The sequence below is a fragment of the Gallus gallus genome, chromosome 14 (assembly GCF_016699485.2).
Source record: "Gallus gallus isolate bGalGal1 chromosome 14, bGalGal1.mat.broiler.GRCg7b, whole genome shotgun sequence".
Classification (NCBI taxonomy): domain Eukaryota; kingdom Metazoa; phylum Chordata; class Aves; order Galliformes; family Phasianidae; genus Gallus; species Gallus gallus.
The window spans coordinates 14,010,608-14,024,981 of record NC_052545.1 but is presented as its reverse complement, the minus strand read 5'-3'; the positions used below and the strand labels follow the sequence as shown (position 1 = coordinate 14,024,981).

The following is a 14,374-nucleotide window of genomic DNA, read 5'->3' as shown; positions in this document are numbered from 1 at the left end:
CATGTGGGAGCCGTTCTGGCTCCAAGCAGCGAGCACAGCCTGGTCCCACAGGTCCTTGCCCATGCCAAGCCCGAGGCTCTCCTCTCCCAGGGCTGCCCTCCCTTATCTCTCCTGCCCAGCCCTCTCTGTGCAGCCTCCATCCTTTGTGGATCCTCCAAACAATGGTCCCACCAGTGGCCGTCAGATAACAAAAAGCCACCTTGACCATCCCCCTGGACTGCTGCTGCTGTGCTGACCCCACCAGCGGGGATGGGAGCTCTGCCATGGTTTCTCCAAGGCCGGGAACTCACCCCTGATCCCATTTTTCCAGCTGAGATTGCAAGTATCTCCCGGAAGGGAGTGCGGCTTCCCCTCTGGCAGTGGTACTGTACAGATAGCAGGGAAAGCTGCTTCCGTGTGCTCTGGGGATGTGTTGGGGTGGCGGTGGAATGCTGCCAACCCCCCCCCAGCCCATCAGTGCCCTCAAAGCAGATGAGCACTTGGCCGGGTCTCTGTGTGTTTATATGGGACCTACAGCAGCTGCTGTTGCTGGTGTTGTGCAGCAACTCTGTGGCCACAGAACTGAAGTATTTGGCTTGCAGGGCTCCATGGCATGCTGGTTTCATGGGTAGGTTGGGCTCGTTTGGGGCCAGAATGCATCCAGTGTTGTCATAAATAAAAACCCTCTGTTGTCCATGCTGTATGAACCACCTTGGCTTCTCCCCATCCTTGTTCTCTCTGGGACTTTGGCAGAATGAGGCAAAGGGAAATCAGCTTTGGGCACAGCAGTCCCACAGCTGAGTCCCAGGACATGAATGTTTCCCATTGGCAGAGCTCATGCGTCCTTGGGGTGACAGTGGGAGAGGAAGAGGAGGATGCAGGATGAGGAGCACATCCTGAGGGTCTGTACACTGCATCATGGGCAGTGCTCTGATCCTGAGGAGTGCCAGGCAGGCTCCAAGGATCCTTGCTGGGGATGGCCCCCAACTTTCCCACTGTTCCGAGGATTCCATGTATTTGCACATAAGGAGGCTGAAGCAGAGGAAAAGGAGGCTGCTCTCTTCCCCTGCAGCATGCAGCACCTCCCCACAGCCTCGCCAGCCTGCTGGGACTGGAAACAGCCAGAGGTGTTGTCGTGGCACAGACCGAGGCCATGACTGAGCAGCTGTGGGATGGGATGTGATGGGATGGGACAGAGCAGGACAGCAGCAGCCCCAGCTCCTGCTGCAACACAGTCAGGCTAGAGCGGTGCAGCACAGTGGCCTTTTCCACGAGGATTTCCCCACACTGGAGCTGTGCTCGGTCCCCCCTCATCCCCAGGGGTGCCCCCAGCCCCAGGCAAGAGCCCTCCATGTGCAGGAGCAGCCAGGCAGGCAGCAGCCTCATCAGCCTGCGGTTTCAGGGAAAGCCCTGAGTCATTTCCTCTGGAGGGCAGGCAGGGGGCTGCCTAAAATGGAGCTGCAGTGAAGACCCCAGTCCAGCTGCTATCCCCACATCTGGCACACGTGCACTCTCGCCCCGCATTGCATTCCTTCTCACCCTGCCATCACCCAGTGCTGGTCCATCCAGGGAAGAGCGCTTACAGAACGAAAAATAGGAACTGAAGAATCAGGATTTTGCTAGGTGCTGCAGACAGGAAGGCTCAGCACAGCCCAGCCTTGAGGCGTGAGCATGAGCTGGCTGCGGGTTTGTGGGAACACTTCCCATTGCACTGCCCTGTGCCAGGAGCTCTGGGGCAACGTCCCGCTCATCCCGTAGTGCCTGGGGCTGCAGGGGCATCCTCCAGCCATGGGGACACGTGGTGCAGGTGTGCATGAGGGTGCTGAGGGCCCATCCGGTCTCTGGATGCAGGCACTAAGCTGCAGGAGAGGTTCGGTGTGTTTCCTGCCCTGGCAGAGGGTTGCCCTGGGGCTGCAGCACCCAGCCCAGCGAGCGAAGCCACCGACCCAGTGCAGCATAGGAGCGGGGTGCTGCAGCAGGTCCCCCTGCACAGAGGAGCTCTCCTGCAGGTCCCCGTGCCATGCAGGGCCGTGGTGCCGCTTCCTGAAGGCTGGCAGTGCCTGAGAGTGGTTTTGAAACGCTGCAAAGGCTCAGCCCAGCCAGATGAACATGTGCACAAAGCCCGTCCCCTGCTACGGGGCATATGTTGGAGAGGATCTTGCAGCAGAGCAGTGCGTGGATCTGCAGAGCCAGCTCCTGGCTCTGTCCCAGGCATCCGAGTCAATAATAAAATCCTTCACGCTTCTGTTCCTCTGACCGTCCCTCCCTCGCAAAGCAGAGAGCATTTCCCCTTTCCTTGTGTGTATGCAGGAGTGGATCCGTGTGGATCCGTGCCCTCCAGAGAGTGCCTGCCCCAGCTGGTGGGGATGCAATAGGATGGTTTGGACTCGTTTTTTTCCAAAGCTATGCCATGCACCTGCTGCTCTGAGCAACTACATTTCTGCAAGGAAAAAGGAGGAGAATTAAAGGCGAGGCCCATGAGAGCAGGTCTGGAGAGCATACAGCAGAGCAATGAGAGCTGCACGCGTTGAGTGAAGATCTTCATCCAGTGCTGGTCCGGGGCAGCAGCAGAGCAGCCTAGCAAAGGGAAACATTGGAAGAAAGCTCAGCTCATATTCAAGGCTTGAAATGCTAGCCCAGAGGCCAGCATTATCAGAATGGAGTTATTTAAACAAACCCAAACTTTTTTATTAAATCAAGTATGGTTCATCTCTGCTGGGATTCAAAGATGGGTACAAAGATGCTCCCTGTGGATTGCACCAGCCTGCATCTCCCACAGCACCTGATGGAGTAGGGGTGAGCCCAGCAATGGCCACCAGCAGCCAGCAACCAGCCTCACCATAGGGCACTGCAGCACGGAGGAGCTGGGAGAGTGGAACACGCAGGACAGTGTGCAGGATTCATCCAACGGTGGTAATTGGAAAGTCAAATAAAGAATGGCTGGGCATTAATCCTCGTGATTTAAACAAAACTGTAAAACATGAGCTTTCTCCAGTGAAAAATGATGAAGCGGCAGCAGCTAAGCCTCAAGAAGCACAGCTACTCTCGATATTAGGTGCAAGACATGCTTCCTGGCAAGCACAGCTCCATGGGTTAAGCCCTGGGCTGGGGACTCCTTCCCAGCACCCAGCAGGAGCTCAGGCATTGCGGGCAATGGGCACAGAGGTGGGGGCACGCAGGGGTCAGTCCTGGGAGGGGAGGGGGCACAGTGAGACACAGCAACCTGCTGGGACAGACCCGTCTCCCAGACATGGCATGAGCAAAGCCAGCTCACCTGCTGCTCCAGGTAAGGTGTCGAGTCTTTGGAAGCCTTCTTCACAGCACAAGGAAGACCCGGCTGGATGAACTGGATCCTGACCGAGCCGAGATTTATGGACCTCCTTAAACTTTACACCAGGAATACACCGCTGAGACCAGGGAGATTATGCACAATGCGTGAAGCTGAGCTCTTGCATAAATCTTGGCTGGCCGTGTGCCCTCTGCCATAAATTTCCCAGGGCACAGACCATCCCTCTCTGTGCACACAGCCTGTGCGCAGTGCCCATGGCTGCATCCGAGCCCACCTGGCACTGCAGCCCTGCTTGGGCTCCGTGTGCAGCATCACGCAGCAATTCAAGCCTTCCTGGTGGCAGAGACAAAGCGGTGGCCGCTCTCCAGGAACAGCCATACCTGCCAGCTCCTCAAGGGCACCTGTGCCCCCCGGGCCTGCACAGAACGGACACTGTGGCACGCCATTAACCCCAGCCTCAAGGAAGTGGCTGCAGGTGGTGCTCATGGCCCCAACCGCCCTGGAAAGAGCATGGCTATGACTGGAGAAAGGCCCCTTGCTGCCCGCGTCATGCCAAGGCTCCCTCACTCACTGCCATTTGTTATCACAGCTGAGCCCCCAGAATATCCTTGTCAGAAACACGTCCGTTTCCAGCCCCAGCCAGGATCTGATAAGGCGTGCAGCATCTGGTCCCCATTAGAGGCTGCTCGCTCTTGTTTCTGGCCGTGCAGGAGAAGCCTGGGGAGCCGTGCCGTGGTGCTGCGACCAGTCCCATCTGGTGAAAATTAGGGAAGCGATAACATCGGGGGGCTGCGGGGATGGGTGGGGGGAGATGTTTTTGTTTTGCTTTGGAATCACGTTCAACTCTTACACCGATGGAGGCCGAGATAACCTCCTCCAGCTTGTAGTCAGGCCCAGCTCTGGGCCAGCAGAGGGAGGGTTCTCTCCTGACAAAGCATTGTGTTCTTCCTTCCACATCCCTGGTTCCATCATGCAGATCATTGGCTCCATCATCCAGTATGGGTATATCCAGTGTGATGATGATCTGCTTCAGATCCATCTCAGGGTTGGAAACCAGGTTTCCACTCAGATCAGGTTTGGCTTGTCTCCTGGGGAGACTGTGATGGAAGGCCATTAGAACAGCATTCTCCAGCAAGGGCTTGCAGGAGATGGGATGGGCGTTAGGGCTTATGAGCTGGAGCAGCACTGAGAAGCCCAGAATCCCAGCATGGTTGGGTTAGAAAAGCCCTCACAGCCCCCAGCCCCACCCCTGCCATGGGCTGGCTGCCCCCACCAGCTCAGCTGCCCAGGGCCCATCCATGGCACCTCCAGCGATGGGCACCCACAGCTCTGGGCAGCAGTGCCACGTCCTCACTGTCCTCCAAGTAATGGATTTCCTCTCAGTGTCTGACCTAACTCTTCTCTTTTAGTTTAAGACCATTCCCCCTTGACCTATCACTACCAGAAGACCCACTTCAGGCCATCTCAGAACAAAACAAGGCTCATGTTGGTGTACCAACTCCACGTTGACTCAGCTCTATGGAGAGGAGGCTCAGAGGACATCCCCCATGGGCTCTCCCTGCTGTCCCCTAGAACTGGCAGCGGGTGGTCGTCCAGAAGTACCATAGATGAGCGGTGGGCTTCTACCATGCGTTGCCTCCCATTTAACCAAAGACTTTCCTCCCTTTCCTGTCCAGCCTGTGACTGCCACCCAGTTGGTGCTGCTGGCAAGACCTGCAACCAAACAACAGGGCAGTGCCCGTGCAAGGACGGCGTGACCGGCCTCACCTGCAACCGCTGCGCCAAGGGCTTCCAGCAGAGCCGCTCGCCTGTGGCCCCCTGCATCAGTGAGTCCTGCGCCAGATGAAGTGTCCCCAGGGGTACTTAATGGCCTGTGTTACTCAGGGCAGGTTCACCCAACCTGTTGTCCTTCTTAGTGAGCTCCCATCACATCTCTAGAAGTGACGCACTAAATCCCCTCTGCACCCCATTTGCAGAGGGCTCTGTCTGTGTGCCACCCCCAGAACCCTCGCCAGCTTCAGGCAGACCCCAGAGCTGTTGGTAAAGCAGCCAGGGCTGGGAGACCCCTCTGTCTGGAAAGGAAGGGCTACCCATGGTGGACTGGGAATGGCAACTGCCCAGGGCCGGGGACCCCCTTCCTTAAGACATTTCCCCCTTTCTCTTCCAGAGATCCCTGCCATCAACCCGACCTCTCTTGTCACCAGCACGGAGGCACCTGCAGGTAAGTGGTCTGCACACCCGGCCCCAGCCTGCTCAGAGACACCGCCTCCACCCTCTGCCCCACAGCACACCTATCAGGTGTGCCAAACCTCTCCAAACCCACATCACCAGCCACAGGGTTGCCTGTAGTGAAAGAATGAACAAGAGTGGAAATCCTCTGTGTTTCTGGAAAGGGACCAAAAGCCTGCAGAGCTGCTGACGCAGGGAGCACCAGGGCTGGCAGTGCATGGGCTGTGCCTGCTTTCATGGGGACCAGGAGGTGCATTCAGGGCCTTTGGGGTCTGCAGCAGGCCAGGGGACAGGTGCTTGTCTTTCCTTGCTCTGGTTTGGGCATGGAGGGTGATGCGGGTGGAGGTGAAGGCTGCTCTCCAGCTTGCTTTGCTTTCTGGCCATGAAGCATCCAAGCAGAAGCTGGGAATGCCAGAGAAGGGGCTTTGGTGAAAGGAAGATGGAGTGGATTTGAGTGATTTTGTTGTAAACAGAGAGGGACGCGTGGGGCAGAGTTAATCGGGGTGACTCCCTCCAGTGCTTTATAAATAGGAGCATTCTTAGTATCCTGTCTGATATTTTCAGCTGCATGAAAATAAATGGCACTCAGTGGAGACCAAAGCATTCACTTTGATGGAGCAGGTCTGTGTTCAGCAGCCCGTCTCTGTACCTGTGCCTTGTTGGAGGGTTTCTGGCTTCTAGCTCCAGTGCAGCATAGCCCACCTCTGCCCACAGCCTGCACCTGAGGGGTCCATCAGGACCCTCTTGGGATGGCTGGGCACGGCCAGGGGCTGTCCAGGGCTGTGCACTTCGCCCTATCCCCTCCCTCTGCCTGCACCCCTGCTACCTCCCTGGAGCCCCAGAGCCCCCTCCCCTCCGCCCCACAGCAGGTGTGCCTGCAGGAACAGGGGCACATTGTTCAGGGCAGCGGCCGCTCAGGTGCTTCCCCCCCACCACATCCCGGCCCTGTCTGCATCCGGGCTGTGCGCTGACACCGCCATCCCATCCCCACGCTTTGCTCCCCAGCCCCTCACAGCCGCTGGGGTCCGGCTTTGATCCCTGCCCAAAAGCTGGCCGGCTTTACAGCAAAGCGTTCTGCCCCCATTTCTTGTAATTTTTGATTATTATTAGCCCCAAATATTTTCCACTTTGCAAAAAAATAATAATAGTTAAAAAAAAACAACCCAACAACCTTGTTCCCCGTTAGTGGAATTAACAAAACCAGCGGAGTGCAAAAGAGGGCTTTAAAGGAATTCAAAGTCAGCAGTAAAAGATTTGCAGCCGTAACACCTAATTAAGTTACATCTCCCTTAAAACCAAATATTCCTTCTCTTTTTTTTTTTTTCGAGGCACGGAGAAGTCAACCAGATGTGCAAACCCACCCCCCCCCCAACCCCAGCGCTGGGCATCCCATAGCCCGGTGGGGACGTGGGGCTGGGATCCCGCCTGGCACCCCACGCTCAGTTCTGCAGCGCATTGAGGCCCATAGGCACACACGAGTCTTCTTCATTTATTTTTTCCCCCCAGGATTCTTACATAAATGGAGCGGGAACTGTTTTTATTTTTGAGGAACGTTCCTCAGCACAAAGCTGAGGTTAAAAGTCCCCAAACGAATCCCAAACTGTTAATTCCAAATGCCGTCTCTGGCTTTTCAGAATCGCAGTTTTATGATGTTAATCATGAGCGGGAGCCCAGGGCACTTATTGTTTTCCTTTCTTCTTTTCTTCCTTTTCTTTGTTCCCAAGCACAGAGCCGGCGGAGGGCTGGGGCTGGCAGGTTGACCAGGGCTGCCCCGCAGCGCAGCGCCCCATAGCGCACCGCCGCCCCATAGCGCACCGCCGCCCCATAGCGCACCGCCGCCCCATAGCGCACCGCCGCCCCATAGCGCACCGCCGCCCCATAGCGCACCGCCGCCCCATAGCGCATCGCCGCCCCATAGCCCGGCTGTGGCGGGGCTGAACGCGGGAGGGTTTCCGCGGAGCTTTCTCCGCCTGGCCCCGCTTTGTGCGGCGCTGGCTGCTACTGCGGTGGCTTTGCTCCCAACCCCCGTCTCCAGCAGCGGAGGGGACCGCGAGCCCATATGGTCCTGTGTGTCCTTGTGAAACTGCAGCTCGGCTCTGGCCAGATTTGCAAGGAGCTGAAAGCGGCCCCAGCGGGGTTTTCGCTTCACAGGAGCCTAAAGCGTGGCCCGCTCTGGAGATGCTGCGCACTGCCAGCCGCAGCGTGCCGTGCCCCCGGGCTCTGTCCCCGCTGCCACCAATGGCTCCGTCCCTGTGCACAGCTCCCAGGAGGGGATGCGGCCGCCGGGCACCCTGTCAAGCTGCAAGAAGAATGCAATTAATCACTCCTGCTGCTCCTCCTTCCCTTTATGATGCCTCCCCTCTTTCCCCCTGGAAGCATTCTGGTTTCTCCGAGAAAAATCACTCCAATCCACAAAATGTGTTTTCTGCCCCCGCAGATGACTCTACAGCTTGTGGTACTTAAAAACCACTCTGGTCAAGAAAGACTCAGCCCCATGGGGGGGTCGGTTTCTGGCAGCGCTCCTCAGTCCCTTCTGCCTCTCCAAGGTCCCTCCTGTCCCTGTGTGGTGTCCCCGTGTGGCTCGGTGGTGCTGGGGACGGAGGACCCTCATGGGGACAAGGATGGGGATGGGGCGGTTATGGCAGCCCAGCGCAGGGGCAGCTCAGTAGGGGCACGGTGCTCAGCAGTGGGGCTGAGCCGAAAAGCAGAGCTCACCCCACTGTGCCAGGAATTGGCTTCGTGCTGAGCCGCTTCTGTCGGTGACAAATTTGGAACAGGCGGCACAAAGTCCCCACTGAAAGGGAGCTGAGCAGAAAGGGGAGCGGCAGAGCTCAGGATGAGTTTGTGCTTCTGGGCTTCTTTCTTTCCTCTCTCTCCTTCCTCCCCTTGGCACAGAGTGCTGCTATTTCCCCACCGTCCCCCTCCATCGCCAGCGATCGCTGTGGCAACCCGCAGACAAAGGCAGCTCAGTGGCTGCCCTCTGTCCTGGGACTGGTGAGGGCTCTGCCAACTGGACAGAGAACCTGGGAGAGGGAGAGAAAGGAAGAAAGATGGGCTTAGAAAAACATGCCATTTGGAAAGAGACAAATTGAGATGTTCAAAGGAAGGTGGCAGGGGCAAAGAAAGGAGGAGAACTGGGCTGCTTCGGGCAATTGTTGGGATCAAAGCCTTTGGGGAGAAGGAGAGAGGCATTCCTGGCCTGCCCTCCCTCTGCTTGAGATGCAAATCGGAAGCCTTTAGAAATGCACAGAAAAAAAGCCTCCTGGAGGACATGAGCCTCTGCCCCAGCATGGGAAGGAATGGCAGGGAGGGATGCTGCAGGGAAGGAGGGATGCTGCACAAAGAGAAGGATACCGCAGGAAAGGAGGGATGCTGCAGAGAAGGAGGGATGCTATAGGAAGGGATGTTACAGGGAGGGACGCTGCCTGTGTGGGTGTGTGAAGGAAGCTCAGCTCAGCGTGGTGACCTCCCTGGCCGTGCTTGGTCAGTCCCAGCAGGAGATGCTTGGGCAGCAGGGAGTGACCTCACCTTCCAGCTTCCCCTGTTCCTAAGACCCCTTGAGGGCTTTCGGGCCCCACAAAAGTAAGGACCACGGTCCGGACTCAGTCCCTTGCTGTAGAGTCAGATGCTCCTTTGGGGTTCTTCCACCCACTCCTGCCTCCCAGAGGAGGGTCCCCAGGCTCCTTCCACCAGCCATGTCCTGAATAATCCTTCATGGCATTGTCACTGTCGTCACAGGAGGGGCTGTGGCCAGCCTGAGAGGCCCGAGGGCACTTGGCTTCTCCTCCACACTGCTGTGGCTTTAGTGCTGTGTTTTGGGGGCTGCAGTGGGGCCAGTCTCAGCCTGCAAGAGCTGCTGGGATAATAGGGGGACACAGCAGGGCTCAGGGGCCCCACTGTTAGCAGCATCCCGGGCCTGGCTCTGAGCCTTCTGGAGGATGCTGGGACAGGGAAGCCCACTCTGGACATGCCCCCACCAAGACACCTTTGCCCACAGTGGGACAGGGCCCCATACAAAGTGCTGTGCCACATGCTAAACCCTCTGTTCCTCCCCTGCAGACTGTGACTCCTACTGCAAGCCAGCCAAAGGCAACTACAAGATTAACATGAAGAAGTACTGCAAGAAGGATTACGGTAAGGCTGCCCTGCGTCCCCAGGGACGGCGGTTCCATCAGGAGCTGGCAGAGCATCCCCATCACCTTCCTCTCCCTCTTTTCCCTCAGTGGTCCAAGTGAACATTTTGGAAATGGAGACGGTGGCCAACTGGGCCAAGTTCACCATCAACATCCTCTCTGTCTACAAGTGCCGCGACGAGCGGGTCAAGCGCGGAGACAACTTCTTGTGGATCCACCTCAAGGACCTGTCCTGCAAGTGCCCCAAAATCCAGATCAGCAAGAAGTACCTGGTGATGGGCATCAGCGAGAACTCCACCGACCGGCCGGGACTGATGGCCGACAAGAACAGCCTGGTCATCCAGTGGAGGGACGCCTGGACTCGCCGCCTTCGGAAACTGCAGCGGAGGGAGAAGAAAGGGAAGTGTGTGAAGCCCTGAGGGCCTCGTGCCCCACGCGGGTCCCGGCCCCACTGCACACGCAGACCATGCCCAGAGACTCTGTACATACATATCGTGTGAACGGACTCTTCTGTCTATAGTGTATATTTTGGCAACGGTTCCCCTTTTTGTGTGCGTGTGCACGCGTGGGTGTGTGCACGTGTGTGTGCGTGTGTGTGTGTGTGTGTGTGTGTCTCCTCTCAGTGTGTATTAAAAATAAGGCGGTAATGACAAACCTTTAATGAGGAGCAAAGCAGAGGGGGTCCTGTGGGTGCCTGCTGCCTGAAGGAGCTTGAGGGGCTGGTTTCTTGCTCCGGGCGTGCTGTTCCTCACCCTTCTGTCCTACTCTCTCTTTCCCCTTGAGCAAAACCTTCTGCCCAGTGCTGCTGTCTGAGCTCGCGGCTCTCCCTGCTGCAGAGCCCGGTCCCTCTCACGTGCTGCACATGTGCTGCTCTCAGCTCTCTGTGCCCCTTTTCTTGTGCAGCAGAGACGGGAGGTCGGTTTCCTCCATCCCGCTGCACACACGGACCGGCTGGGTGGAGACCATCCAGCGCTGCAGGACCGGCCCCAGGAGCTCCGCTGGGAGAACCAAGTGACCTTTCTCCAGGCCTGATCCTGCAGGACCTCAGCTTTACATGGACTGGTGCTGCCGCCCAGGGGCAGGGCCCATGGAAGTCTTGGGGACAGCCAGGGCTGTTGGCCACCACCCCACAGAGCTGTTCTGAGCAGGGCGCAGGGGTCTGCCTGTCCTGGTGCGTGGTCCAGGTGACCCATCAGGAAAGACCTGCAGATACCCATATTCTCCTCTCGTGCCAGCTCTGCATGCTGCTGTGACCTTGGCCGTGCCAGAGGTGCAGAGGCAGAGGTGGCAGGAAGAGAGGAGAGCTTTCGCTGACCAACCTCCAGTCTTTCATTTCTTCTGCATACTGTATTAGTCTCCAGTTCAAACAGACATCAGTTTCTTTCCACGTTGAGGTTATAGTGGTCTCGATGTAATAAACATGAATGGAAATAATAGTTGATCTGACAATAGATATTCCTTTCCATACAAACCTTGCCTGTTTAGGAAGGCTGTGAGGCTCAGCAAGGTGTTGCAGCCTGTGCTGCAGTCCCCTCGTGTGTTAGGAGGATGCTTTGGCCTTCCGAGCCCATCACATTGCGAGCGGCCACCCCATCCCAGGGGTGTCTGCAGCAGAGGCACAGCCCTGGGGGATCAGATCAGGGGAGTTTGGGGAGCGAGGATCTACGCACTTGGAGAAGCTGCTGAAGATACCAATGATTGCTTTTCAGAGACACATGGGGCCAGCAGTGCTGTCCCTCTGGCTCTGCGGATGCTACAGTCCTCTTGCAGGGCATGGGTAGAACTGGAGTAGCAGAGGGGCAAAGCACGAGTTGGGACCGTGTGGTTTTGGATGAGTTGCTCCTGTGCTATACTTCCAGCTCAGAGCTTCCTTCCCTGCTCTGGACGAGTCGAAGGGACTCTCCCATTCCTAGTGCTGCTTGTTCTGGTTGTCACAGGCCATCAACCTCTGCCACAAAATGTCCCTTGAACTACTCAGACCCCCAGCCCTCCTTTTCCTCGCTGCTGCCTGCACCCAGCAACCCCCAGCTGACCACATAGCTGCATGTTGGAGCCAGGCAGAGGCACCCTCAGCTGTGCATGGAGGGACTCCTGTTGGGGTCACTCACCGGTTGGGCTCAGCATTGCCCCGGGGTGCACTGGGATCTGCCGGGCCCTCTCCTCCTCAGCCGCAGCTGTTGAAGAGCAGCAGAGCATGAATGCTGCCTGGGACAGGACTGCAGAAGGAGCATGCAACCTCCAAGCACGCACAGCCTCGGGCAGAGGTGTGAAGATCCCATGCTCCCCAAAATCCACTCCACACATACTGCGGGACAGGAGGCTGCAGGTTTTCCTTTGGCAGCGGGACAAGAGGCTGCAGGTTTTCCTTTGGCACCTGTCTCCTCTTTCTCCTCTTCACCTGAAGTCAGCTCCTAAAGCTCTGGGAGGACTTTGGTGTTGGCAGCTGCTGTGTGGGATTTACCCTGCCCTCAGTGCAGCCCCCAGGACCAGTGATCCCAGCAGTGTCTCACATGCATCCTGCTGGGGCCCTGCACCGTGCAGCCCAGCATCACTGCACAGCTGCCATCACATTAACCAGAGCTGGGCACCAGCTGCAGGCAGGGACCCACATCTGGGGGTCCAGCAGTGCTGCTGGGGGTGCTCCGAGATGTATGTGTAACTCCCCCGTGTCTGCATGCCTTTTTGTCACCGCTTCCCATTTGCTTTATAACTGTAGCATATCACCAGGTGAAGCAGACCCAGGAGGCTGGCAGGATCATTTTGGGGATCCCTATGTGGGTTGGGGGGCTCTGCTGGGCTTTCTGGTCTGCTGAGATGTGCAATATATGTACCAACTGGGGCACCCATGAAAGCCGTGTCAAATATGTACAAAGAAAAGCCAGCGGATGCTATGGACCACAGTGTAACATATATATGTACGTTTGTTTTTATTATTATTTTATTATTATTATTATTATTAATAACATGAGTCTAATAAGTATCGACTGCCTAATCCTGTGTCTTCTCTGTGGGTGCTGGGAAGCCAAAGGGCTTCACGGTGTTGCTGTGCCCAGCTCCGAGTGTGCTATGGGTTTCTATGGGTGTCCCACAGATGTCCCATTGATGTCCCATGGGTTTCCATGGGTGTCCCACAGGTGTCCCATGGGTGTCCCACAGGTGCCCCATGCATGTCCCATGGGTTTCCATGGGTGTCCCATGAGTGCTGCAGGAGCCATGTCCCTGTTTGGTGCTCTCCTGGAGCAGGATTAGACCTCACGCAGAGTCTTCCAGCTCCAACTCCAAGAGCTGTAGCCGAGCAGAACAGGCACACTAACAACATTACTTGCTGTTTATTTTATTTAGGTACTACTTTTATATGATCATTAATAGTTTATGTCATTATTTCACTGTTGTTCATAACGCTAATATTTAAACAAAGCCACACTTAACACAAGGCACAATCAAACCGAATTTCCAGTAGGCTTAGCTGCTTTGAGAGCAGCTGATGGAAGAAACGGGGTAATGAGCATCCAACTGAGTGGCTCCCACCCAGGTGTGGGGCAGTGCTGCACCGGGACCAGCGAGGCGGCCAGGAGTGTTTCTTGGGATCGCTCCCCTGCGCAGACCTCCGGGGCTTCTCCTGGCGCTGTGCAGTCAGCGGGGGCAAACTGTCTCTGAACGAGGCCAAGTCTGTGAGCTTCCCCCTGCTTTGGGGCCGAATTTTGCAGCTGGTTGAAATTTTTCTCATTTTAAAACGCTGATGGACATTTTTTTGTCATGGAAAGACGGAATTTGGCCAAGGAAAGAAGCAAAATGTGAGAATACTACAAGAAAATTTGATTCACTTTTTTCCATATTCTCCAGCCAGCTCCAGTCGTGAGAGATCATGCGAGTGCTGACAGCTGAGCCCCGATCTGAGCGGACAGGCAGGCGGATGGCCGGACAGACGGATGCACGCACAGCGTATTCCCATCCCCGCTCCCATGGCTCAGTGCTGTGCTCAGGGCATCACCGTCTCTGAGCAGTGCCGCTTGGCCCCTTGTTGAGAGCCAGAGCACTCATGGGGCTCCCCAGGCCCCCCAGCACTGGGCACGCAGCTCACAGCCATGCCGTGGGCACTGAGCGCTTCACCTGCCTCCCGTTTCCCAGATGCTGCTTTCCAAAGCTCATTCTCACACGCTTTCAGGGCGTGTTTTACATCAGAGTTAATCACTGTGTCACTGACACGTTTGTGTACTCACTCATTCATCCCAGCTATCTGTTCATCTTTGCCAGGGCGTGTTTTGGGCAGAGCACTCAGCATCCCATGCGCTGTCCTCAGCAGCTGCGCACCCACCCTGGGTGCAGGGAGCCAACCCCAAAAAGGGGACCCCCCCTCTGGGAGCGGGGAGCAGGTCGGGCTTGGGGAGGCAGCTTCCCATGGCAGCCGCACAGGGGGAACATGCGGAAACCATTAATCGATGGGCTGGCCCACATCGTGTTTTCCTAAGGAAGAGTCGAAGACGGAGAACGGCTGAGGTCAATGGGGCACCATCTGGAGAAGCCCGTCGGGCCCCTCCTGCCGGGGCTTCCCACCTCAGCAGCGATGGTGAGCGGCTGCAAAGCAGAAGAGGGGTCCCTATGGTCCCTGTGGTCCCTGTGGTCCCAATGGACAGGAGATCCCAGGCAGGGCTGTGCAGGGATGGGGCTCTGAGTTGATGGCACCAGGTGGGCAGCCCCCCGCTCTTCAGTCCCCTCGGTGAGGTGCTGAAAATGGGGTCCCCCT

The 14,374-nt window shown here is 56.9% G+C and overlaps 1 protein-coding gene across 3 annotated transcripts in view; it reads left to right on the top strand.

The window, feature by feature from the left end:
- The window catches only part of NTN3 (netrin 1), a 29,080-nt gene extending 16,470 nt beyond the window's left edge, over positions 1 to 12,610 (top strand). For 2 of the 3 annotated variants that reach the window (NM_001397361.1, XM_046900563.1), the window contains 4 exons: positions 4,945 to 5,094; positions 5,436 to 5,489; positions 9,557 to 9,631; positions 9,721 to 12,610. In NM_001397361.1, coding sequence (NP_001384290.1) covers positions 4,945 to 5,094; positions 5,436 to 5,489; positions 9,557 to 9,631; positions 9,721 to 10,049 — 608 coding nt within the window. In that variant the 3' untranslated portion in view covers positions 10,050 to 12,610. The remainder of the gene's footprint in view (positions 1 to 4,944; positions 5,095 to 5,435; positions 5,490 to 9,556; positions 9,632 to 9,720) is intronic. The other variant, XM_046900562.1, reaches the window with a different exon arrangement.
- Positions 12,611 to 14,374: the final 1,764 nt, after the last annotated feature.